Source organism: Cynara cardunculus (genome assembly GCF_001531365.2).
Source record: "Cynara cardunculus var. scolymus isolate 2C chromosome LG 10, CcrdV1, whole genome shotgun sequence".
Lineage (NCBI taxonomy): Eukaryota > Viridiplantae > Streptophyta > Magnoliopsida > Asterales > Asteraceae > Cynara > Cynara cardunculus.
The window spans coordinates 22480339-22508208 of record NC_037537.1 but is presented as its reverse complement, the minus strand read 5'-3'; the positions used below and the strand labels follow the sequence as shown (position 1 = coordinate 22508208).

Sequence of the window (27870 nt, the reverse complement as noted above, 5' to 3'; positions counted from 1 at the left end):
GATGTCTAAAACTTTTAGATATTTATATACAACAATTAAACACACGAGGCTTAGAAGCCGTTTATCAAATACTTATGAACCAAGAATTTACCAAGTCAATTACATTATTAGGCGAGTATAGCAAGGATCGAAAGTCTTATCCGGAAAACGTGGGTGGTGACTTATCCGGACCTACTTGAGTGATAAACACTTGTCACCAATCCATTTCGAAGACTGAAAATGTTGGCCGGTAAAGTAGCTTGGGATGATTTGCTAATAAACACTTATCTAGTAACCCACTTATTTGGTTTAAAATAAAATGCATTAATTGAAATAGCTATAAAGATGAACAATTAAAACCAGAAAAAGAAATGTTGCATCCATTTTTAACCACCAAAATGTGTTGGTATGGGAAGAACTTGCCAAACTTCAAGCAATCATCATCTAGAATCAATCAATTGCGTAAGAAATCTACTTCTTTCATTTGATGACTCAAATCACATTTATCCACGTATAGAAACATACATCATATGCTGCTGCTGCTGCTGCTGCTGCTGCTGCTGATGCTTTTGGATTTAAGACCACAAAAACCAAATTAAACATTTGATCATACAAAAAAAAAAAAAAAAAAAACAAAGAGGATGTTTCCCAGCCACTGGTTTACCACATATTCTACATAGATGACATCCAGAAATCCATTGTCATTGTAATACCAACATCCTACTCCATCCTCAGGCAGACAATTGCAATCTTCAACTTACCTTTTTTAGTCAAGTACATTTCAGACTGGACCTGTAAATTAGCAAATCCCTTAAAAACCTAAAATAGATGCTCATATCAACAACATATATCAACAAACTGAAGGTATTCAATTAAGCAACCATAGAGCAGTAAATGCAGTCTTTATATGTTGTATGTGATTTAAGGAAAGAAAGAACTAGGATCCCCTCTAGTATCTCTCAGGTTTTGCACTCAAAAAAATACCAAAATAGAATAGACCCACATAACAAAAATAGAAGTCCCAGGGTTCCCAATGTGGAACAAGACAACTATTTATTAGAATAAATTAAAAAAATAACTATGGAATAGAACAAATAAAGACTGATTTTTATCGATATAAACAAGTGCAATGGCAATAAGTTAAAAGGAGAAGCAAGAATTCCATCTATATTATACACCCGAGTCACAATTAACAAATCACGCATCTTGGAACGATATAAAACAAGATAAATTTTGGAACTCACCAGGTGTGTTCATTCCAATAGTAGCAGCATGATTTAGCATTTAACCTATCTCCTCATCTGTGTGAAGAGCTCTGATGGAGGTCTTCCCGTTCCTCCAGTACTACCAAATGCAGAGAAGCCACTTCCTCCTTGACTGCCAAATGCTCCAAACCCACCTTCAGGATTTGCAGAACAAACTTGGTCAAAATTATTTGATTAACAAAGTAAAGTAAAAACACCACCAACACAATTATTGTTCTGGTTCTGGTTTTGGTTTTAGCATTATTTTCTAGAGACGATTAATTACGCGGACGAGTTAAATGTAAGCCTGGATCCCAAAACTTAAGTCCAGATCACTCCTTTAATTAGGTCTTCATCTATGAGATATGAATCGAAAATAGAATCAATTACCAGGAGCAGCACCAGCAAATCCACCACCAGCTGGAGCACCACCAAATCCAACGCTACCTGTAGCTGCAGCAGCAAATCCACCACCACCAGTGGGTGCAGCGGCAAATCCACCACCAGTGGGTGCAGCGGCAAATCCACCACCACTTGTGGCTAAACTACCAAAGCCTCCACCTCCTGAAGCCAGATTAGCAAACCCACCACTTGAGGAAGCAGTAGCGAAACCACCAGCAGTTTGACTGCCACCAAAACCACTGCCAAATGGACTTGGAGAAGCAACACTTCCAGGTAGACCAGCACCAAACTGTCTCGACTGTCCAAAAGAACCAAGAACCGACCCTAGAGCCTGTTGACCAGATCCTATCCGAGCAGGCTGTCCAAACCCTTGTCCAGTATTACTTTGATTGTTATTACTGCCAAACCCTAGGCCAGTATTACTTTGATTGTTGTTACTGCCAAAGCCACTAGAGAAGCCACCAAAATTTGTCTGCTGAGATGGTTGGGAAGGTTGTGAAGATGCAATGTTAAAGGATGCAGGTCTAAACAAACCACCAGTTGATGGAGAAGTAAAAGAAGTGATTGGTGTATTTGCTGCTGCATTACCAAATGGTGCACCAAACGGATTCTGCTTGGGTGCACCAGGATTTGGGGCTGACCCAAGCCCAAACCCACCAAGGTTTCCCAATATAATTTGAGTGGTATCAGGAGCCTCTTCCTCCATCTCATCCTCCTGGGTAAGTGCGACATCTGAATTGTCATTCTCTTTACCAACTTCTTCCACTGGATTTGAAATGGCTGGTGAGGAGGATAGAGCAGGTGCTACCGCTGGTTGTTCTGCTTTAGAATTTGACGCTAGTACAGGACTATTTGTAGCGCTTAAGTTGAGCTGACTTCCAGAAAAAAAAATGGTTGATGGTTCTCTTCTAGTTGTAGGTTCTGATGGAACTGAGAATCCAAGTTTCATATCAGGAGCACCTGAGGAAAGCACAGGCTGGGGAGGTGAAGTTTGAGCAGAAGATTTCACATCTGGTTTCAAGTCAAACTTTGGCATTGAAACTACATGAGGCGTAGAAATCTCACTCGTATCTAGATTCGATTTGGAGAGCTCCAACTTGGAAGTGTTTAATTCTACGTTCGCCAAGGGTTCAATGGAGGAAGAAATCATCGGTTCTCTAGTAGCCCCAAAAGAGGGGGTAGATGGAAATGAGGGAAAAGAAGCTGAAGATCCAGATAGTGGGAGGGTCGAAGTAGCACCCAACTTGATCCCAAAATTGGTTGATGATTTACTGAGTGATATAGCAGAAATTGTGGACGGGATAGCATCTTTAAACACAAAGGATGTAGGTGCGGAAGTAACTGGAACAGGCAATGATGCAATAGAAGACGACACAGCTTCACCAACCTGACTTTCTCTTGTAGATGCCTCCAGAGAGAAACTTCTTCCAGAGAAGGCAGTACCTGAGCCAGCACTCGACACAGCAGAAAATGGAGATTCCTGACTCTTCCTGGACCAAATAGAAGAGCTTTCTGCCACTATAGGCCTCTGGTTCCCATTCCCAACTGCAAATTTTGATTTTACGGTATCTTTATTACTGGATTCTGAAAACTCGATAGATTTCTTCTGGAATATATTCTTCGCCAGTGACCCTGTGGAATTAGATGAAGCTTCTGGGAAACTTTGCAATTGTTGACTAAATTTTGGGTTGTTGACTACCACAGGATCAGACTTTAAGGTAAAGTTTAAGTTTCTTGCAGCATCTTGACTTATGATAGGCATTGTCTTGGAACCAGAACCTAAGGAAAGCACAGACGCTGCAGGAGTTTTTGATGAATCTGAACGACTACTATCCCAAAGTGAAGAATTCGACTGTCCCTCAAAATGCCGCTTTATCTGTACATCCTGGCTGCCTGCAGAATGTTAACATATAAAGATTAGAAACCATCGATGTACAACTTTGGAAGCTATTTAGGACACCTTTTAAGGCGTCTTACCTTTGCTTTGGGAAATATTTAAGACACCACGTGGAATATCATGAGAAACCATTGAACCCTCAGACAACTGATGATTAAGTTTTAGTGGGCCAGTTGGTAAAGATAATCGGCCAGGACTCATCTGACGGTCCTCTTGCAAAAGTATCCTCTTTACAGTCGTTTTCGGAGGTTCAATACTAGCCCAATTCTGCATTCAAATTTTCAAGGTTAAAAATCAATGTTTTAGGACAAAATATGAAACAGTATCATAACAAGCTAAGAACCAAACCTTTAGATGCACCTATGAGCTAAGTACTTGCCAGTAGAGTTTCAAAACTTAACAGAACGCTCAACACAACAAGATAGGAAGTTTGGTACGTTGAAAAATGAGATTCATAAGAGATCGTTGTAAGTATTAAAATGGATCAGGAGATAAAAAAGACGCATGATTTTTTGCGTTCTACTTCATTTTTATGCTCCATCTGGCAATAATTGCAACACTTCCCTTGCTGGGTATCCATGGGAGTTGAAACATTTCCCTTTTGCCATGAAAATGCATAAACTCCTCTCCATGGAGATGCAGAATTGCCTTCTCTGGAGTGTTTCTGCGTGGTGGTTGCCTATTTGCCCAGTATTATCATTACGAATACATTAATGATATTGATTTGGGTCCACAAGATTCCTCTAGTGTCTTTAGTGAAGGGTATTTAAATATTCAACAAACAGTCAAAAAAACGATTAAATTTGGTGCAAAGTCAATGTTGCAATTTACATGGGGGAAGAGAATGTCATTGATCTAATATAAAAGCTTATTTGTCCCCCATAGATGCAAGATGGCATGATCTATAATTCCTTAGTTCGGACATGAAGATTATTCTTGATCTATTATAGAAGTTCATTTAGCCCCCAGGAATGTGAGATGGCATGCTTTATACCCCTGCCTTTTTTAGTTCGGACATGGGCTCACATGTAGGAGGACATTGTTGTCGAATTGTTATACTTATCCTGATTCATAAATTCTGGACCATATCAAATCATAAACTTCACATCTGCTTTTAATGGAACTACTGTAAATGACCAAAGGGCCTTTCGCCTACCTTGTAACCCGAACCTTCTTAGAGGTCAAGGGTTCAAGTCTTGCCAACAGCGAGAAGTGCGTAAGTTTAATTTGCCGTATATAAATATTATATACTCTCTGATATCCTTCTTTAATCAAGCAGAATTGCATGAATCATATACTAAATAGCATAATTAAAGAAAAAGATGCTACCCTATCAAGCGAGTCTCTGCGCCTTCTAGCAGTTTCTGGTTCAGAACTCTTTACAGCACCTTGTTGGCTTTTCTTCAGATTGGTATTGGCAGCAGTTGAACATGAAGGAACTAGAACTTTACTTTTTAGCAGGATCTCCCTGGATTTTTCTTGACCTGGAGAACTGAAAGTGGTATCATCATAAGAGATTCCAATTGTGTCAAACAACTCCTTTTTCACATTCTGATTTTTCACCGGTTCCGTCTCTATACTAAGCACAGCCATTTGCTTCGAAAGACATTCGGAAAGTTTCTCTGCAGCTGCTAGCTGTGCATTCATTGTGTTGTGTAAACTGTGCAGAGATTGAATGTGCCTGCAAAACGTCTCTCTGATTAAGCCTAACCAGAAAAAAGTTAACTAACAGGCAGGTAAGTATTATCAAAACCGATGATGTGCAACCGCGATCTGAAAGTGTGTGGTTTTCACATATCAAAAGAGAAATAGAGCTCCGGAGCCATGTGCCAGAAGATACTACATAGCTGCAGAAATGATACAAGCTAATACACTCAAGGATTTCATAATGATACTTACATATGTGTGTGGACCAAAGCTTCCTAGTTCACAGAGTATCAATTATGGGCACCCAAGAGTGACTGTACTTTAAAAAAAATTATCTCACTTGTTTGCTAAAATATAACAAACAAACAACCAATCAGTTCATGCGATCACAGAGGTGTGTGATGTCTGGCTTGAGTTCCAGTGGACAATGATGCCTGCCTCAAGCATTTTTCATGTCAGTTCGTTAAACTATAATTATGTTTTTGGCAGTTCGTTGTGAAGAGTTTTGTTCTGTTGCAGACTCCTTGGAAGTTCCTGCAGCTTTACAATCACGTATAATGCAGGAAAGGACTTTGGATCCAAGCTAACAACATTGACACCACAATTGATGACCCCACAGAACACTGGTACACCAAAAACTCGCTAATGGTAGAGGTTCCAAACAAGAAAATGTTGGAAGATTAAAAAACATTGAAACATAGGTGGGTTGTCAACATTGAAACATAGATGGGTAACTTGAATAAATTGGGGACTCTGTTCTTGCAATTGCAATGACCTTTCTTGAAAAGTTAAGATGGGCCATGGAACAACTTTTGAAGACAGTCTAGGCTGTAAGCAGATTGTGTTTATGTACATTATTGATATGGAGTCCTTATTTGGCATTTGGGCTTAATCTACATAAAAGATGTATGAGTTACCATATGTTCCCTCAAGGAAACTTAATTTCACAAAAACAAGAAAAAAGAGGATGATTCTTATAGGTCAGGTGAAGGGTCAAGAGAAGACTTAAAATCATAATGTAATAACTGCCATGGTCAGCCAACTTGAGTTTGATCGTCGGTATCTTAAACAGCAGTCATTTCACATTAAAACTCGAACCTGTTTTGTCTTGAGAATTTCCTTTACATTTTCCAACTTCATTTTGTGGGCCCCAATTACATGAAGCTGTCAAAATGCGCCACAAATGAAAGAAATTGACAAAAATAGCCAAGCCTATAACCTACTCAAGTGCAAGCACTTTGCTCTATATGATAGTTTCCAGAATTACAACAAAATGCTATGTAATATTGAAAAGAAGCAGTGTTCCTGGAAGCAACGAAACACCTACCCAACTGAATCTTGCCCTCTTTTTCACATATATTTTCAAATTATAATACAGAGGACAACTGGTGATGGAAAATTCATACCTCGGTGGACCATGTTTTGTATGGGAAGATCTACGATTCATTAGGACATCACTTCTATTATCACCAAACCTTTGTAGCTCGAGGGTGTTTAAATGCCTCTCAAGTTCTATTAGCTGGTTTGTCAGATTCTGGCAGAGAGGAACTGTTGTAATGATATTTGTCATAAAAACGAAACAAACATCAGCAAACAAACAACTGGATACCTGATTTATCTCTAATATATGTTTACGCTTCATATCCAGTTCAGAATTCAGCTTCTGGCGATTCCAAATATCCAAGTATTGACTATCAGTCGCCTGCTTGACAATTGCTTCCATATATATTTTCCTTGCCAAAACTAAAGTAAAGTGAAGCAGCTGATATGAATATAAGAATCATCGAATCTGATTGTAAATTAAAGCGAACTACTGGTAGGATATACTCTTTCAGGTTATAGCTAAAGTTTAAAGTGAAATTGACTCGAACCATAATACTCAAAAACAAGGATATGAAAGTGTGCATCTACATATTCAGAAGGAACAGAGCAAGGGAAGGTATATTATAAAGCAGACTTTGACATTGGTATCAAGAAACATCTGTTTCAGCTCTTAGAAACAGATGCCTCTGGCTCCAAAATATCCATAGATGTTTTTTGCATCAAATTAAAATTTGGGAGATGAGAATTTGATGATTCACGAAAAGAAAGAAAAAGTATAGTAGGCAAGCTCAACGATATAATGTACTTTCAGTCACATTAACATTTGACACCCCTCCCCCCAAGTTAATTAGATCAGTTTTTGCAGCACTCCTTATTCTATTGCTAGCGCCTTACAGATGTGAAGGATCCTCGTAAAGGTCTAACCTGCCACAAAACATCCTCTAAACTTTTTTCTTCTAAGAGCATATAAGTCAAGTAAGTCTCCTCATATTAAAATAATGGGCCATTTTCTGAAACAACATATCTTTGTGCATATCTGTTTTTCCATCCTCAATACTGATGGAGAAAAGGTTAGGTTGACACCTAATAAAACCATATTCAACTACGATTTCACTCCACCAAGCACCTCTTGATCCTACACCCAGGCACCCCTGGGTACACCAACTACATATTTCCAGAAATATGGATATTTATGCTTCTTGGAGATGATGTGACTTCCTGAACAAGCCAAGAACCAACACATAGCAGAAAAGGTTGATACACGGACACAGTCTCAGCTACGGCACATGCAAATGTATGATGTAAGATCTCTAGCACGTCATTCTTCTAAAGATATGGGACGCACCAATGGGAAATTATTAAGTGCTGTTAACACGAGAAGTTCACTCTAGGTGAACTAAATGTTCCACTCTTCTACAGGAAATCCAAACAAAAGTAGTTCATTTGAATTTCAAGTAAAATGAGGTCAAGTGTAATGAAAGTTTGAAACTGCAGCCTTCCAAGTTTTCTCTTGTGATTTACAGGGTTATGTATTAACCTAGAAGCCCATAGTTGCATAGCCGGCATCTATCAACATTATGAACCAAAGCTTGAATGAATTGCAGTATCTCAAGTAAGTGCATGTGAATATAGTATATTCATTAGTTGCTGGTCTATAATGCACCCTTCCCTTTTTACTACAAGTACGCTATTCGGCAATATGAATCATCACATAAGATCATAATCATTTACTTGCCATAACTTTGATGTACCTTGAACCGTCTTATCAAGAAGAAGCTGAACCTCTCCAATTCCTCGATCCATTGTGTTCTACAAGGTCAGTATGGCAACTATTTCAGACTACAGAGAATCATATTGAATAGAGATTAAGTATTAATTGCCAACACCAAGTACTTGTAAGTTTCCATCTGCTTTGAAATGTAAAGGAAAATATGCAAAATACAACGAATACAGGAACAGATATAGATATTATGAGCAGTAAGCAAACAAAAATGTAGAATGGAAGATGACTGACTGAAACTGATTTCATGTTCCTAGAAAATGACACAACCACAGGAACTGTAATAATGACGATACAAAATAAAAAAATCAATTACAAACAAGCAACAAATATTAGCAGCAGACCTCTATAGAAATATAGAAAAGGTTTAACAAAGTATAGACAAAATAAAGTACTAGCTAATTATTCCTGTTTTAATTTGATCACTATAGGAAAGGTTTATTGTACTTGAATTCTTATTTTAGGTTTTGTGAAAGGCACACCGCACAACCAGGCCGTGCCCCATGGCATGTTTTCGGGTTGTCACGTTGCAGCACGTGCTACCTCGGTAACAACAGCCTTAACATCCATCAGGGGCCAATGTACCCTCAATACTTTTTTATAGCACATCACATGCTTGCACAGAACAATGCTACTGGCGCTTTGTCAACCATGTTGGGCAAAAATTTCCAGCATGACTGTTGCCAGAGCTAATATACCACTTTCTAAAAAGAACGGAATCCCATACTCAACAAGCTGCAGTTCAATCTCACCAGGGATGACCAACACAACTGTGGACCCGCGGGTTGCTTAAAAGTTAAAATATGCACATGTTTCCTGACAAGATCTCCCTCATGAGTGGAACATACTATCCTCAAACCTTTCTATCTGAGGCCGATGAACCATGCATCTTTCTCCACCAACAAAACTGTAACTACAGCCTTGACACCCAGGTTGGTGCCACAGTAGCATCAACATCCACTTGGAACCAATTGCAGCATTGACCTGCTGCAACTGCAACCTAGGCCCAACCAATCACTGTTCTTGAGGCATCATCAACTATGATTATAGAGGCTTCATTCCTTATAACAACGATTATGGCCATGTATTTAGGACACAGAAGCCACCCACAGTCCCACACACTGCCATCTGCAGTCTGATTCACCCACAAAGGCCCATTATGCAACTAAAACCCATCTGTTATGCAAAACCCAACTAACAGGTAGTAAGTCCATCCTCGCATATTAACTTTTATGTGCAACTTATGAAATTTTCCTAACACCTATCACGCACCACTTGCTCAGGCACTTCTGTAAAATCAGCAATGATGCTTATCAAACACTTCATCACTAAAGAGGAAAAAGTGTAAACAAACACCATAGTCTTCAAACTTATCAGCCTATCTCTGCAAGAAAGGATCCATTCATATCAGATCTGTTGTTTCAAATCCCTCCACATAGAAAAACAGACTTGCTTATCAGTGATAAAATAACCCCAAAACAAATCGCAAACCTATAAAGCAGGTATGCCTGGACCAAAGCTTAAGCAACAAGTTTGCTAAAGAAACAATTATATATGCCACAGGGAATATTAAAAACTTCTACTACGGCATTCAGAGCAGAATCCCTATATTTTTCTTCTTCATTCCTTTTCCATATTGAATCAACACATGACATGCAAATGTATTTAAACTGTAACCATTGTGATAAAATTAGATTGAAGCAGCATCATATCACTAAATAGGGTTGCAAAATGATAACTGCAGAAAGTTTTTTTTTCCGCCTCGTACCCTCTCACTGCATCTCTTCAACACTCCTGAATCCTCTGGGCAAGCAAAGAATTAGAGCACACAAAAATATCAGGTGTTGCTGAACACAAGTATTAATCATTCCCCTTCTGTCATACATATATAAGTCTATGTATGTAGTTTTGTGTGTGTGCATATGAATATTTGACTTCCCATTTCTCAACAAAAAATGATCCATTCCCACCCTTTCCAAACATCTGTTGCAATGTCTCTGATCTTCTCTCATGTCCATATAATTCCTTCCACCTTTTACTGCCAAGTCATGCCTTACGACCCAGCACTAAACCACCTCTCTGTAAGATTGCTAAAATTTCTTCAAAAGCGATCCAATTAAATATCTTTTTACTCAACTTTGAAAATAGAACTCAAATTCTAACTTCAGTAACCTGGGTGACCCCAACAGTCTTTGCAATGTAAGTTTATTATGTGGATTATAAAGTGACAAGTGTTTCTTTCTGTGTGTTCAGGGTGGTTAAAAAGGACAAAGAGGGTTTTGTAAGCATACTAAGTATAATATATTCATTACCTTGTAGGAAAAATTAAGACTTTAGGAGAATATGAATTTGTATATTGCCATGTTGATTAATTACAATACAGGGAAGATAAGGACTATTCTAAAGCAATTCCTTATTGGAGTGTAACTCTCTATTGGAGTCTATATGTAACAACTTAGCACCTTCCCTTGTATTTGAATCTGTCTACAAAAAATAACAAAGACCATATAAAAAAATGATTGTGAGTTGAATATTTGCTTAGGCTTTTGATTAGAGAATAGGTAATTTACTAGCTTGGCACATGGCTCATGTACTTGGGAATACACTAATTCATATTGAATTAACACTAGTAACAACATAGTAAATGAACTCAATGTTCAAATGAGACGCTAAAGTTCTAACTTCGTACTTAAAATGTCTGAAAAAAATGATTTTCTCTATTTTGCAAGCAAACAGCAAGCCAATCACCACCACTTGCTAATACTGTCCACATCAAAATAATACATAAAGCATCTATTTGTGGTTCTGTGTATCAAACATTATCATTCACTGTCAAAATGACACTAACATCCTCCCATATGCTGGGTGGTCTCAAGCTTGTCAACCCGCAGATTTGCAGCTAATATAAGCTTTGTTCAGAAATAAAAATCCCAAAATCAACAGAGGTAAATTGAGGAAGCAACAGTTAATACACAAGATAAAAACCAAATAGATATTAGACATAAGGCAAGGAGAGATCTGAAGGAACTCACTATCCACTTTCGGCATTTGTCAGAAAGTACCCAAATGCCTTCTTCCAGTGCCGTAACAGAAGGTTTATGAGCAGCAACAGAGGCATCATAGAAACCACCTGGTCCTTCTATAGAATTCAACAGTGCATCTAGCTCTTTCGCCATCTCTTCAACCTGGATAAACTAAAGACTCAAATGCAAAACAAAATAATTCTGTGATCGAATAAATTAGAGTGCTTTCCAGTCTAGAGTAGTAGAGTTTCCAAAATGTAACAGAGTGCTTCTGTGTTATACAACACGCATGAAGAGTATAACTATCTGGGTGAGTTCCAAATTTGCTTATTTTTAAGAAATGTGTTCTCGATAATATGAAAGAAACAAGAACTGTATTAATACCCGAAATAGTAAGACTTTAGACTGAAGAAAAAAATTAATATACAGATATGAACATACTTGAAAACTATAAACTCAAAAGCAAGTACAAAAATACAGGAGGCCGATACCAATGAACTGTTGCTACACAAAATGCTACACAATCCCTCAGTGAAGCCAAATAAAATTGCAATGCTTCCCTTGGAGAGGCTGCTAAATAACTAAAAACATTCAGGAATGACTCATGCAAAACCCACCAAGCAACTAACTGTCAACCATCTTTATGGCACACCACTATCCTGGTACCAGGAACTAATATAAAGAAGTATAAAGTAGTCAGTTAACACATTTCCTGCATCTGCAGGAAGCTCAAAGGCTATAACCAATTTAGTGAAAAACTAGCAGGTGATCAATTAAAGGCTGCTTATGAAAAACAAGCATATATAAGAAAGATATACAGAAAAACCAACTTAAAGATAAGGATCGGTTATAATTAAATCAAATCTAACAGCAAGATAAAAAAGTTCAAGATCATTTACACTGCGTTGTTCTGATAGATTTGGTTCAGAACTTAATAGCCTTGGCGGAGTGTGACTTCTTTGATTTCCCTTGTCAGAAAATTCAAAGGCAGAAGATTTTCCAAGAATAGGTTGTACATTAGAAACAACAGGCAATGTAAACCCAGCTCCAGTTGAAGCTCCCTGGCCAAGCAGATTGCTCGAAGTCGATGGACCAGAAATCATCTTGGGAAATGAAATTTTCTGAGGACCAGAAGAAAATTGTGCGACTCCTGCACTGGTATCATGTCGATTTCCTTGGACAGCAGCATGAGGTGCTAGAGGAGACTTCACATCAAACGTTTTCGAAGAAAATATGCCTCCACTAGAAAATGATCCAGATGGAACATGCAGATTAGTCGATCCTGGTTTCCCTGACAATTCTGCACTCCCTTGGACACCAGCATGAGGTGAAGAGAAAGATTGCATCCCAAATGTATTTGAAGAAAAAACTGATCCACTTGAAAAAGATCCAGATGAACCATCCAAACCAGTTGATGCTTTATTGACCGAAAATTCTCTACTTGCCCTGCGATCTTCGAAAGAAGCTCCAAAAAGTGTGTCGTCAGATTTATCATTTGCAGATTTTGAAATAGAAGCAGCACTTGATTTAACTCCAGCAACTTCTTGATTTTCAAACCTTTTCAGATCTTTAGCTGCTCCAGGATTTACGGGCTCAGATGCTTTAATTAGTGCCACGTCAGAATTGCCATAATGCTTCTGTGAAGAAAGTGACTGCCCGTTATCTCTACCATCATTCAGCCTTGCAAATGGAAGATCTTGTTGTGCACTCCCTTGAACACCAGCATGAGATGAGGAGGAAGATTGCACCCCAAAAATATTTGAAGAAAACACCGATCCACTTGAGAAAGATCCAGAGGAACCATGAAAACCAGTGGATTCTTTATTGACCGGCAATTTTCTACTCGCGCTGATATCTTCAAGGGAAACTCCAAAATGTTTACTGTCTGATTTATCATGTGCAGAATTTGAAACAGAATCAGCACTTGATTTAACTCTAGCAACTTCTTGATCTTCAAACCTCTTCAGATCTTTAACTGCTTCAGGATTTACAGGCTCAGATGCTTTAAACAGTGTCGCCACAAAATCGCTATCTTGCTTCTGAGAAGGAAGTGACCTCGCTTCATCTCTGCTATCATTTAGCCTTGCAACAGGAACATCTTGTTGTGTACCACCTAATAATAGCTTTGGAAATGCCGTAGACTTCGTCTGTTCGTCTCCGCTCCTCATATGAGCCTCATAGCCTGTTTTAAAACTTGATTCATTCATTTTTACTTTCTGAGGCTGTAATTCATTAAGCGCCTGATCCCCAATTTGCGTCTCCTCGTTACAAATATCAATCCGCTGCTGAGAACCAAGGGAAGAAGACACCTCTTCCTCATCAGAAACAGAAATTACATCCTCGGATAGAACTGAAGGGCCTGTGGCGCTACATAAGAAGTTGTAAGCTAAGCATCATCTGATTAAGCTACACACCAATCAAGCCAAATGAACAAATATCAAAATCAACAAATGAGAAATACCTGGCAAAATGAAACATAAAAAGTTTTCCATCAAGGGTAAGGCACAGAAGAACACAACACGGTGAAACTTCTGTATCTTCTTCGCCGAGCACAAATCTAATATTGTCATCCTGGTAAGCTTTGTTGACAGCAAACCCCAGGATCAGATTATCATCACTGTTATCTGATGCAGGAAACAACTCTAATTAGGAACATGCATAAATATGTGTGTGAACTTGTAAATCTAACCCACATTATTAACCCTTTACCATCAGGCTTCCAAGTATTCCTCCATAGGCCAATAGAAAGAAGATCCATAACAACATTGTAATGAACCCAAGAACATAAGTAGAAGCAAGTGGACAACCTAAAACTACAAACGATACTAATGCATCCAGATCCACCAAGATAACACCATAGCTAAAATACCTTCCCAATTAAGAGGTCCTGACATGCAAATTCAAGGATATCTTTAAAAACCTTCACAAACATATCGTATCAGCCAAAGTCCCCTTACCAACACTAAACCTCCCTTTCGCTTCTTCCAGTTCACCACAAAATGTTGACCAGAACAAACCATTTTTGCCAAACATGAATTTGTGACATGCTTAATTAGAAAGAAGAAAGAACCTCAATAAGAAAATCTCCTCCCAATCAAGAAGACAACTCTCAACTGAGGAAATCTTAATAATCCCTCCTCAGTCTTATTACTTTAACAAAATGAATCAAAATAATAGCAGATGTCAAGGTTACCTTGAAGACTAATTGTTGGCAGCCACGCATCATCCGAGATTTCTATCATTTTAGCTTCATTCTTCTCATCTGATGACCAACCAAATAGAACAATATGTTGATCCGTGCTCTTCCTATGAGTAGCAAATGCAACATCACTGCATATGATTCAAAAAGAACATGGGATTAGCAGATTAATATGTAAGATCCTGCAGAGAATATTGCAAATAATAAAAATTGTTACTACACAAAAATGAGCCACATAGAAGATAGTCTCCGGTCTTGAACATGAGGAAGAATGAGCTGTCCTTGAAATAATAATAGTACCAACAACAACAGCAAGATTAACAATATTACTTAAATAAAATAGCAAAAAGCTATCCATCTTTTGTATATCTATACATACAGCTCATCGAAGTCAGAAAAGTAGAAGATAGAAGATAAGCAGTCTGTTGCACAAAAAAGATCACATGAATAATTTAAGCTTGAAGAGACAAATATGTAACATTTCCTTTTCACAGGAACTCAGGAAGCCACTTTCATGTTGCCATTAATGCCTAATTAAGCCAAGAATAACCTACGGCAGCTCTCAATGCTATTAACACAATACAAAACTTTCGTAACGAAAACAGGCCGAGAAAGGAACAGGAAAAAAAAAACTTTACAGGGTGTTGGCTGACAATTTTTAGCACTTCTTTGACCATCAAAGTCCTCTCACCTTCACACCAAGTCTTAATTCCAGCATAACATATACACAGTAGCTTTCCTTCAATTAAGAAGGATATCACATATCCGCTGCACTGCGATACATTTACAGCCACCACCATGTTATAATTGTATCAGGTTATTGAGGCCCGTCATTGACACACAATACCTATTAGAAAGTTATAACCACTCCCGCAGTGAAGTTACTAATTCCAATTTTCAAATGCAAATTCCATGGCTGTACACATTAAGCGCCTTTACAGAAGCGTAAACCTAACAGTGAACTCAGCCAAGGATTTTTCCCATTAAGTTACAATAATCACTCCCATACTTATGTATCACAATTCACAAGGTACACCCATAAGCAAATAACACCATGTGGCCTTAAACTAAACATTTTGAATTAGTATACTAAACCAGAAGTACCTTCACAACTAGTTAAGAAGATTGAAAGATAAGGACTTCAACCTTCCAAGTTCCAACACATTAGTTCAATAGCAAGCACAGAAACTTATTCGTCTATTGGGTACCATAAGTATCAAGTGTGATCCGTACCAGCCGTGTGGATTCAACATTTTCAGATATACTAAAATCTTGGTGCCACGTATGCATTTATATATGTACATAGACCCACCAAAATTTATCTGTACCTAGGGATATACCACAAAAACACAAGTACTCAGTAAAGCTTTTGACTACAAAAGATCATAGACACTTTTACCTGTTTTACCTGCGGTGACCTGCTAGCTTTTTCTTTTATTTGAAACAATCAATAAATTACTTGCTAGCTACTAGCATACCCTAGATAGCGTAAAACAAATAGCAAGTAAAAATAAAACCTCAAAAAGATAGCATCCTTCTTAAGAATATCATCCATAATGTTATCGTTATTATCTTTACATGTTTTGTGAGTTTAACTTATAATATTTGTTTTAAACCAGGTTTTATTTTTGTTGGATAACTTCATTTTAAATTTGTTAAATTTTTTCAACTTTATTATATTAATGTAGATGTTCCCTTCAGTCATCTTCTCTGACAAATAGAAAAATGGTAGATATTTTCTGAACTTTGTGGGTGCATGGGTACAAAAAACGAGCAATCATATAGACAACCCAGTTATCAAGGGTACTTTCGTACCCATACCAGTTGTGCCCACAGGTCGTATAGGTGTACTACATCCCAGTAACGTGTTGCCATGTCTGTATTTACATACAAACAATTAGACAAAATACCTTAACAAACAAAAAGCATCAAACCATTTGAACACATGGCAAAATTTCATTAAAAGACGTGCTGATCAAACTCTATATGGATGACGTACCCTACAACCACATAAACATGTAATGGAGACCTTGGTGTACGAATAAGAAGATATGAGGAGAGAATTAGAATACAAATGTCAAGACTTTGACAATTTGGAGGGTCAACATATGAATATTTTTTGTTCAGAAACTATATATTAAGATGTCTAAGCTTTAGAAGTGTTCAATTTTTTTACTCTCTTTCTTTTTGGGAACATTAATGAAGCCTAGAAACAGTAACTTAAAAGCTAAAAATTAACTACTGAAACAAGTCAAAAGGTAAATCACATGCACCCAACCTACACCCCAAGTTATTTGTTTTTAATTTCAATAAAGATGCACATCCGGTGCGTATTACCCCACCTCCCCACCCAAGGTCCACACGAATTCGCACATCCAGCACCGACTTTTGTTACTTGTTAGAGGCAAGCCTTAGGCACATGCCTAGAGAGAGGCCCAGTGAAGTGAGACTGTTGCACCTTACCTTGCATGAGGCGCAGCAACCCACACCTTAACAGCGACTCACCAAGGGGAAAGGTGCATGAGGCGACCATTTTCATATAACTCCAACTTTGATGGCTTGGTAAAGATGATTCCGAATCTCACTCCAATGAGAGAGACTGAGAACATGTAACCAAAGCTTGTATGATAAGAACCAGCAGCAGGTAAAGCAGGCAAGTACGGATGGGAAGCCAAAGGCCCCCCATCGTGGTGCTGAGATGTGCATGGCCATTGACCAGAAGCTCTGGCAGGGAGTAGGGATGGGCTCACAAGGTCTACACTCGAGATCTTATTGTTCTGGTAGTCTTGTGCAAAAAACAACAACACGAAGTACCTCATATTGTACTAAATATAATTCAGAAATTGGGCCAGGTTTTGTTTTCTTTTATACTTCTTTTTCTCTCAAAAAGTAATAGTGATATATTTATTAAAATTTCTGCATACTTAAATCTTGACACGTTCGATTATTAAAGTGATCCTATTTATTAAAAGTTAGATGTTGAAGTTTTTGAATACTTGAATCTAACAAACTTTTATATTAGTCAAAAACATGAAATTTTATTTAAAGTACTTATTTATGTATATATACACACACACATTTATATACTTCGCTAAGCGGTGCACCTAGCACCTATGCCCAAGGGTAACCTGTTAAGCCACTGATATTGCATACATATTTGAGAAGGAAAAAATAAAAGGGGTATTATGGTATTTTCTTACTTGGGCGGGAAAAATAGTGAAAATAGGTGGGAAGGGCGCTGGAGTATAAAACAGAGTCTGTGTGGTGAAGTAGGGTATTGATTCATTCTTTTTTATAACAATTCCATTGGAGAGAAATCGACCACTCAAAAGTCGATCCTTTAAAGAAATCCTATAATCCTACCATTTTGGTGTGAATTACAAATTGGCTTTTAGTTACCTGTAACAAATTGGTATCAGAGCGGTTCGAAACTGTGATGGCAACCCGATCAGTAACAAATCGAGTCGAAGATCTGGAAGGAAATGTGGCGATTTTTCAGGGCGAAATTGAATCGCTGGAAAGGAGTATGCAGGCGATGATGCAACAGATGAGTACCATGATCTGGTTACAAGAGGAGATAAGCCGACGGACTGCAAAAAATGGAGAACCATCGCAAGAAGAAGAAAGATGGACCAGAATAAATGAACGATTGAATGATAACGGATCGTTTCTTGCAATTAAAGGTCGAAGGTTAGAGATACCGTTGTTTGATGAATCGGACCCGGATGAATGGATTCTCAGGGCTGATCGGTGTTGCAATTTGAACCGATTGACAAATGAAGAATGTTTGGAGGTGGCTGTGATCGCATTTGAGGAAGACGCATTGAAGTGGTATCAATGGGAAAATAAGAGGCGACCGATTGTGAGATGGGAAGAACTTAAGAGTTTGATTTTGATCCAATTTCAGACAAACTCTGAAGGAACCCTTTGTGAACAATTCTTAGCCGTTAAGCACGAGGGAACTGTGGCCGATTATAAATGGAACTTTGTATCGGCAGCAGCACCGTTGGAGGGAATTCCTGACGAGATATTTGTAAGCCAATTCATCAATGGTCTGCGATCTGAAATTCGAACAGAAGTACGGTTGTTATCACTGGTGGGACTGAACAAAACTATGGAAGTGGCAGCAAGGGTAGAGGAAAGAAATAAGACGGTTCACCGTTGGGGTAATTCAAAGGTATCTATACCTTTGAGGAAACCCTTCGATTACAAATCAAGAGAAAAGAATGGAAACGAGGGTGGGATGAAGGTTGGAAATGGTGATAATATAGGAACGAATGAATATCGCAAATTGTCCGATAAAAAATTCCAACAACGTCGTCAGCAAGGGTTGTGCTATCAATGCGAAGAGCAATATATCCTTGGACATCGTTGCAAGAAAAAAGAGCTTAACGTTGAAGTATTGCAAGAGATGATGGAGCGGGCAGAGGAGAAAAGAGAGGAACATGCTGACAGCGATTTAGAATTGGCAAATGCAATTAAAGAACCAGGGGTAAATGTATCCTTAAATTCAGTCGTGGGATTGGCATCCCCTAAAACAATGAAATTAGAAGGGCTTATGGGAAATCAGAAGACTGTAGTGTTAATTGATAGTGGTGTCTCCCATAATTTCATTTCATGGGATGTGGTTGAGAGAGTGGGCCTTCCTGTTTGTCCGACCATTGGGTATGACATAACTATGGGAGATGGAACAGCCATATTGGGGCAAGGGATGTGTAAAGGGGGTGAACGTGTGGATACAAGGAATTGAAATCAAAGGGGATTTCTTACCACTGAAATTGGGGAATTCCAATGTAATCCTGGGAATCCAGTGGCTGGCTTCTTTGGGGTCGATGCAGGTGAACCGCCAAACTCAAACCATGAAGTTTCAATGGGCAGAAGAGTCGGTTAAAATTCAGGGAGAAACGGCTCTTGGAAGAACTTCGGTGTCCTTTAAAGCTATGATGAAAACAGTCTGAATGGAAGGTCAAGGGATATTAGTTGAGCTAGGCAGTTTAATGGATGAAGGATGTACCTTGCAGACGGAGGTTTTGGAAACGTACGAACAAGTATTCCAAAGTCCTACTGGATTACCACCCGATCGAGGGAAGGAACGTGGGATTAAATTGAAAGAGGTAGTAGAACCTGTGAATAATCGCCCCATCAGTATCTACAATTCCAGAAAGATAAAGTGTTCCTGAGTCAATTTTGGAGAAAGATTTTTAAATTGAAAGGAACGAAGTTATGTTTTTCTACAGCTTACCACCCACATTCTGACGGTCAATCGAAGGTAGTTAACAGAAGTGTGGAACAATATTTGCGTTGTTTTGTGAATGAAAAGCACAAACAATGGTGAAAGTGGCTTAATTGGGCAGAGTATTGGCATAATACTACGTACCATGCATCCTTGAATTGTTCCCCATTTAAAGCTCAGTATGGTAGAGAAGGGACAGCCCATGTCCAGAGAAGGGACATGGGAAGGGACAGAGAAGGGACAGCCCGTGTCCAGGCGGTAGATGAGATGTTATTGGAAAGGGACAACAAGTTAGATGATCTAAGGCTACATTTGATCTGTGCACAACAGAGAATGAAGGGTCAATCAGACATTCACCGTAGGGAGGATTCGTTTGAGGTGGGGGATAAGGTGTATCTGAAATTGAGACCTTATCAACAACAATCTTTACGCAAACGACAAAATCAAAAGTTGTTTGCCCGTTTATATGAGCCTTTTAAAGTATTGGAATGCATAGGCATAGTGGCATACCGTTTGGCATTGCCCGCAACAGCAAGAATACATCCTGTTTTTCACATTTCACAACTTCGGCGTGCCATTGGACAGAGTTTTTTGAATCAAATAATTCCCACCCAATTGACCGAGGAGATGGAGTTACGAGTGGAACCCGAAGCAGTTTTGCAGTATAGAACGAGGGAAGGAAATTCTGAAGTTTTGATTAAGTGGCACGATTTACCACTGTTTGAGGCATCATAGGAAGATTGGGAAGCGATTAATGCATAGTTTCCATAATTTCACCTTGAGGACAAGGTGAATGTTTTGGGAGGGGGTATTGTTAAGCCACCGATATTGCATACATATTTGAGAAGGAAGAAATAACAGGGGTATTATGGTATTTTCTTACTTGGGCAGGAAAAATAGTGAAAATAGGTGGGAAGGGCGCTGAGTATAAAACAAAGTATGTGTGGTGAAGTAGGGTACTGATTCATTCTTTTTTATAACAATTCCATTGGAGAGAAATCGACCTCTCGAAAGTCGATTCTTTGAAGAAATCCTGTAATCCTACCATTTGGTGCGAATTGCAAATTGTCTTTTAGTTACCTGTAACACAACCTTTGCACCTCATGTTTAAAAAAACACTAGCAACATCCTAATTCAAGTATCGACGTTTCATATATCAATGAAATCTATCAAACCTCTAATCATTTCACAGTAATCCAGATCAGGTTAAACCATAATTGCCCACAATCACAAAAATTATACTAAAATAAACCAGTACGATCATTATACAGATGTCAAGAAAAAGATCATAAATTGCTACATTATCACAATGGAAACAAATTGTTAATCATAATTAAACTCAAGTACATCACACAAGTAATATAGAAATTTGAAAAAGCATGTCGTGAGAAATCAACAATTGTTGATGAGGAACCAAGAAGGTTGAAGGTGACTCAGGTCCTTGATGACAATAAGATCCATAACACTGACTACACCAGACTCATATTCAAAAGTGTTGCATAATTTTCTATAAATTTTTCCATAAAAAATGCAAGATTGCCTATGTGTTGCACAGGTAATTTTTTATAAATAATAAATAACTTTTAACCGATAGATTTAAAAAATAGCATGTTGATTTTACATGTAATTCTTTTAGCATAAACTTATTAATTACTTATGGTAATATAATTTAAACTTATTTATTGATATTGGTTTGTTATAATTTAACCTAATTTGTAAAAAAATTAAGACTACTTATTAGTATTATCATTATCAGTATTATTTTTATTATTATCGTATATTTTATGCTCTATCTAAAAGATAATGTTTAACATAACACATAGTTTCATAGAAACGCTTGATTATTAATCATATGTCTGAAATACTTCATTAACAAGAAAACATAGTGGGTATTAAATCATTTAAAAACATGCTACAAAGATATTTCAAATCTAAACAAAAATTGTTTAACCTAAAAAAATATTACGTTTTATTAAAACAAATAAATAACAGTATTCAGAATTATAATAATACCATACTTATAGAATATTCAAATAATAATATTAACAAACTTTCTATTTTGAATAGATTTACATTATCCGATTAGCATCAATGGGTATTAAATATCATTTAAAAAACATGATATAAAACTTTTTAAAATATAAAACAAAAATCATTTAATTTTAAAAAAAAAATAGAGTAAATTACATTTTTCATCCCCATGGTTTGTAAAAAATTACGAATTTCGTCCCTATGGTTTCAAAATTTCAGTTTTCATCCCTATGGTTGTAATTCATTTCTATTTTCGTCCTTGAGGTCAAAACACTACTTTTAAGTATGAAGAACTAGAATAGAAAGGAATTGTAAACCATAGGGATGAAAAAAGGAATAAATATAAAATTATAAAAACGAAAAAGGTAATGAACTATAAACCATAGGGATGAAAATTGTAATTTCAATACTTTAAGTACAAAAATAGAAATTTTCAACAAACCATAGGGACTAAAATCGGAATTTACTCAAAAGATTATTAAGTTTTATGAAAATAAATTAATAACAGTATTCAAAATTTTAATAATACCATAATTTAGAATATTCAAATAATATTATTAGCAATTTTTATGCTTTGAACTTTATCCAATTAGTAACCACCTATCCAATGTTCACCCTAAAGATTTGTGTGACAAAAAACTCAATTTAAACGACTAAGATTGATTAAAATTTTGATGGCTGAAATCATTCAATCTTTATCTCTTCTCTACTCACTGGCAGTAATATACATACACACACACACAAAAACATAATCTCAAAACTACACACACACAAAAACATAATCTCAAAACTACACACACAAGAATACAAGATCATTTTCAAAGCATAAATTATACTAAGGGCCAAAAAACATACCATTCATCCAAGTAATTCACGAGCATATAAGGTCCATTTCCAAACGGAATGTAATCGTCATTTATAGTAAGGAAAGCATCACAAAAGGTCAATGCCACTGGATTGGAAGAGGGCTGCAATACAACAAATTTTGTGTGATCAAATCAAACTTGTATTGATTCTAACTCAACTAAACCCACATGTAAATTTTATGGATCTAAATCATACACAAAACTCTAATACAAAATTATGTCAAAGAAGAAGAGAAAACCTCACCGTTGAGCCTAACATAGCTAGGTTAAGAGATAATTGAGCAACAAAAGGATTTTTATAATTTCATTTTTTTGGTGTAACTGGTTATTCCTTACCTCGGGACCAAATCCCTCAAGAAGCTCATCTATATCCTCTTCAACACCAAAGATACAGATAAAGTGTTTACTTACATTGGTAATTTTTCCATCTTTGACGGTAATGAATTGAAGTAGATAGTTATCTTCCTTCCCATCGGGACTCTGACAATAACATCCTAAGATAAGACAATTTGGGCGAACCCACCTGACACAATCCACTGCAAGGAAAGCACAAAGACACTTCAGAATCCATCTGGACTTGTAAAAATACACCATACACACATCCTTCAAATGGAAGGCAAAAAACAGAACACAAGCATTTCCTGCCAGAGAGATGTTAACATGCATGGTGAACAAAGTTAATTAACTTTGATAAAGAATAGCTTTAATAAATACTGCATCCATACACTTTCTTGAAGTTGTCTACACTTCACAACTATAATTCTATATTAGGTAATAGAAATAAAGCACTCTTCTAATTTGTGTGTAGAATGATTTTAGAAGTTATAATTCCATGTGTAAGTTAAAAATAAATTTCCAATATTTCTAATTAATTCTAATAAGATGACGTGATATCCCAATTCTACTGCTGCTGGACAGAATAATCATCCAAACCATCCTCCCTATGTGGAGAAGAGTCATATACAAGATATTAATCCAACACTGATAAGCATTTGCAATAAGCTCATGTTGACAAAATAAATAAAAACCAGAAAAGAGCTAGTCGCCTTCCGCCTAAGACTCCAAAATGCTTAAACTGTCATCTAAATTATTCGTATGGTAACTAAGTGGGCTTTGACCAAATAGTACCAATTGAGTCTCTACACCCCTTGTGTTGTAAATTCAAGGATCTTCAGAGATGTATGTGCATGTGTGTTTCCTTTCAAGCAAATATGATTGGTCAATTCAAACAATTCTATAATCAAACCTAGAAGAAGATATGGTTTAAGAGTGATCAACCAACCAACAAGTCAAAAAACATTCTTAGGTAGTTGTGGGCTTGTGGCATAACCATCCTTAAAGTTACACAAGAAAGCCAAGTCATATGGAAGTAGACTACAAGCGTATAAGTTTCCAAAGTTAAAGGAATTCAGATATTAAGATACCTTTTACAACGCAATTGGCATCGGAATCACCTAGCAGTGAATCAAATGAGAGTTTTATCCGTGACTTCTCTTCAAATTTTGAAGATAAAATGATTACATATTCATATTTTGCCACGGCAAGAAATTTTCCATTCATGCTCCAGTTAACTACACAAAGCAAAAAACAGTGTCAGAATTAATAAGACAAAACACGGCTTGCTTGTGTTGGTGCTAACCCCATTTTCATACTAAAAAACCAAACAGTATATAATCGTTTAAAATTATATAATCAGCAATTAAGCATATATACAGACAAAACCAAGTGCAGGCTATTAACCAACCCAGGACAACCTTCAGCACTCAAGAATATTATATTTACCCGCATCGACATTGTCCATTAAATTACTAAGAACGTCTTGGCCAGCTCCACGATAGAGATTTCCATCGGTTGTAAGAACAACATACTGGTCCTCCAAATGTGTACTCCACTGCATGTCCTTGATGCAACTTGAGCCATTGGGTGATTTGGAGAAAGATGGTTCATGATCCTGAGAATGAAAGGAACAAACAAATTAAAATACAGCCTTGTATTCAAAATGTTGTTGCACCAATTCTATACCAAAATTATTCTTCATTCACATCAAATGACCATGCTAAAATCCTTCAGCTTCTAGAATATGCATTTTGACGTCAAGAAAGAAAAAAGAAGTCAACTTCAAGAAGTGAGACAATCAGAGGATAATTTTATAAACAAATGCTTAAGCCTAATACATGGAAGCACCACCCTTGATTGTTATACCCATAGCAAGAGAAAAACAAAAGTGGCCCGTACCTTATTAAGAAGACCGGCAACTGAGAAAAAATAAAGGTTGTGTTCAACAGAGGCGGCAAGCATGGAAGAGTTTGGAGACAATGCAAGTATGGAAACCTTTCCAAGAGGAACATCCGCAACACCCAGCTCCTGTATACAAGAACCATTACCTCCATTTTTCAACTCTTTCGCTGTGTCCATAACATCTTTGGTCCTTGCAACACAAAACCCTAGAAGCAACCAAATGAAGTAACATTATGGATATCAACAACCTTTTATATATATGTTCCACGTTTGATTAAAAATATTGAAACTATGAGTTCCAGTTCCAGTTCCAGCTTGGTAATATTCTAATTGGGGTCTGGTACAAATTTGTTACAATATTTTTCAATATGCAGTCCATGTAACAGTATTCTTTGTAGTTGTCATTTTTTGTTGGAAAAGTTTCATAATCTGATAATTTTGAAGTATGGGCTCTTTTGAGCTCACAGTTCACAAGCCTAAATATTTCTCCTTCCTCTCCCTTCTAGGACAGAAGGAACAAGTACCGTTCTCCTCATGCACTAAAAACCAACGAGTAAGTTGGTGAGGATGACAAATTACGTATTAGTTTCTATAAAACAGCAGTGCAACAGCACCTCATAACACGAAACTCTAGCAGCAACCTATCCAAGATCCCAGGTAGCATTATAAGCAGATACGGTAACGAACTTCTTCACCAAACCCTAACAATTCGGTCGGGGAAATTATAGTGACTACGAAAATATCAGTACTGTAATAACTCTAGTACACCAATAGGAATACTCAGTGCTCCCGACATATGGCCCTAACTAACCTTCAAACGATAAATTGTAATAATAAACTACAAACGAGGAAGACCTCTCACCGGATGGATGCGCAACAAAAATGACTCCAAACTTTTCCGAAACTGCCAACGGACGACGCGGAACGCTTTCCTCGTCGAATTTGAAATCGGCATCGGATTTGATGGGAACGGGCTCTCCGATTCTGCTGAACCGGTAGTTTTTGGTGCAAATTAGGTCTCCTTCAATTTCTTCCTCGATTTTGATGACATTTTTACCATCAGGAGTTTCGGTTTCCGCCATTGAAGCTGTACCTGGTAGCTTGAAGGATCAAAGATTCAAAACCTATGGCGAGTTTGGGAGGTTTTTTAGGGTGGGCATGAAAAGGGTTTTGGGCGGGAATTATATGGCTGAAACCTAGATGTGTGCGTGGGGGTAAGCAAAAACGGCTTGATCGGTAGAACTCGTCCTTCTACGGTAGTACGGTGTCGTCTCGGAAAATTTTATCAACCAAATCTAAATAATGAAATATATGCATTTTGTTCAAAACTTAAGGGGTGTTTTGGGATGAACAATTTATATCGGTATTAATTATTTTTAGGTATTTTGATAAATAGTTTACATCGGTGTTAACCCGGTAATAAAAAAAAATTTGAAGAAATTAAATCATTATAACTTATAATAAATTGATAAGGACTTTCGTAAAAAAACTTTTTGTTGTTTCAGATAACCAATCTTAAGCACCCCTAAATATTTAAGGGTCGTCTAGTTGATTTTCTATTAAGCTTTTGAACGGTTAAAATTGTTTATAACAATTAATTTGATTAGTAAAAATTTTGTTTGAGTTTTCTCTACAATAGAAGGAGGATGTTTTTAAGATGTGTTTGGGGGGAAAAATGATTTTTTGCATGAAGTTTCTCTTAAAAGCTTACGAAATAAATCATTTTTTATATATATTTAAGCTACTACCAAATAATTATAAATAGCTAACCAAATAAGCTGTGAATATTAATAAGCTGTTAATAAACAGATTCTTAACAAGGTTGATGGTTTATAGTTATTTATTTATGGTATCGTTTCTTTGTTGTTTAATTATATTTTATTCTTTGTTAAAAAATGTACTTTATTCAGTACAATGATTTATCGTTATGAACTTATGATGTTGTGTTTTATATAATGCAATCAATTGTTATATTGTTATTTGTGTGACAGTCCATCCAACATTGATAAAAATGAGATATGAGCTTCTTATAAACCGTAAGTTATAGCTTACCAGTAAAGTTTGAAGCCAAATGAACATTATTTGTTTCCAGGTTCAAATATGATGTCATTGCGTTGGTTATTGTTGTTATGTGTGAGTTTATTTGTTCTATTTGCCGTATATAAATATTATATACTTAAAAAAAACTTTACAATGATGTTTTCAGTGTGATATATTGCGCATATAGTATAATTCTCATGATATTAATAACGAGTGACATTTGTTTTGTGGGTTGGGTTCAAATTAGAATGAGAGTTGTGGTGAGAACGATAAGAAATAAACTCCACAATTAGATTAAACCTAATTGAAGAGTTTCATCAGATCAACACTAATGAAAACCGCAAGATCAAATTAGCTTCTAAAACACAATTCACGGGTTGGTTTGAGATTAAGGGTCCAAATAATTTCTTACATTTCTCACACGATCCTTCATCTTGTTTTGATTTGCCAAACATTTTGCAAGTTATGTATGTGCCTTTAACATGCTTTGACTAATCTTACGAAGAATAGCATACATAAAAATCTTTAATTATCATGAATATGACAGTCAAATTTTTTGTTTGTAATGGCAATGTTACTGTTTGAGGTTCCACATATGATATACACTCACCTTGTTCGTTAAATTGACAATTCTAACCATCATCACTGCACAAGAGCATTTATTGTACTACTGTCACCTTTTTTTTTTATAATTCATCTGTTCTTGCTATAATGTGGAGAATAGATGGTTCTGGATTAAAAAAAATTATCATATCCGATTATGCAACAGGGATGTAACTCAAAACAAACCATCAACTATAATTCCAGAAGAACCAAGTTCTATAAACAACATACGCAAAGAACGAAGGAAATAACTTATCAAGGTAATCGTATTTGTTTTGGTAAATACGTCCTTCAAGCAACTGAACCCACTCGAATCAGATACAGACAAGCAGAAGCATGCTAATGAGCAATGGCAATAAATGATA

At 36.9% G+C, this 27870-nt stretch overlaps 1 protein-coding gene across 5 annotated transcripts; it reads right to left on the bottom strand.

The window, feature by feature from the left end:
• Positions 1-437: 437 nt before the first annotated feature.
• LOC112520458 (nuclear pore complex protein NUP214) lies at positions 438-26049 on the bottom strand. Of its 5 annotated transcripts, none has more exons than XM_025128857.1 (19): positions 25725-26049; positions 24860-25068; positions 24407-24575; positions 24049-24195; positions 23036-23160; positions 22614-22726; positions 14489-14625; positions 13757-13919; positions 12195-13662; positions 11305-11466; positions 8244-8301; positions 6779-6912; positions 6576-6703; positions 4852-5203; positions 3603-3789; positions 2691-3518; positions 1614-2585; positions 1224-1378; positions 438-771 (listed from the first exon to the last, which is right to left on the bottom strand). In XM_025128857.1, exons 1-18 carry the CDS (start codon positions 25942-25944, stop codon positions 1269-1271), a joined length of 5682 nt encoding a protein of 1893 aa, XP_024984625.1. In that variant the 5' UTR covers positions 25945-26049; the 3' UTR covers positions 438-771; positions 1224-1268. The 5 variants fall into 5 exon arrangements, with proteins under 5 accessions (XP_024984625.1, XP_024984626.1, XP_024984623.1 ...); XM_025128858.1 differs by having other exon boundaries at positions 1614-3518; positions 12195-12741; positions 12853-13662; XM_025128855.1 differs by having other exon boundaries at positions 1614-3518.
• Positions 26050-27870: the final 1821 nt, after the last annotated feature.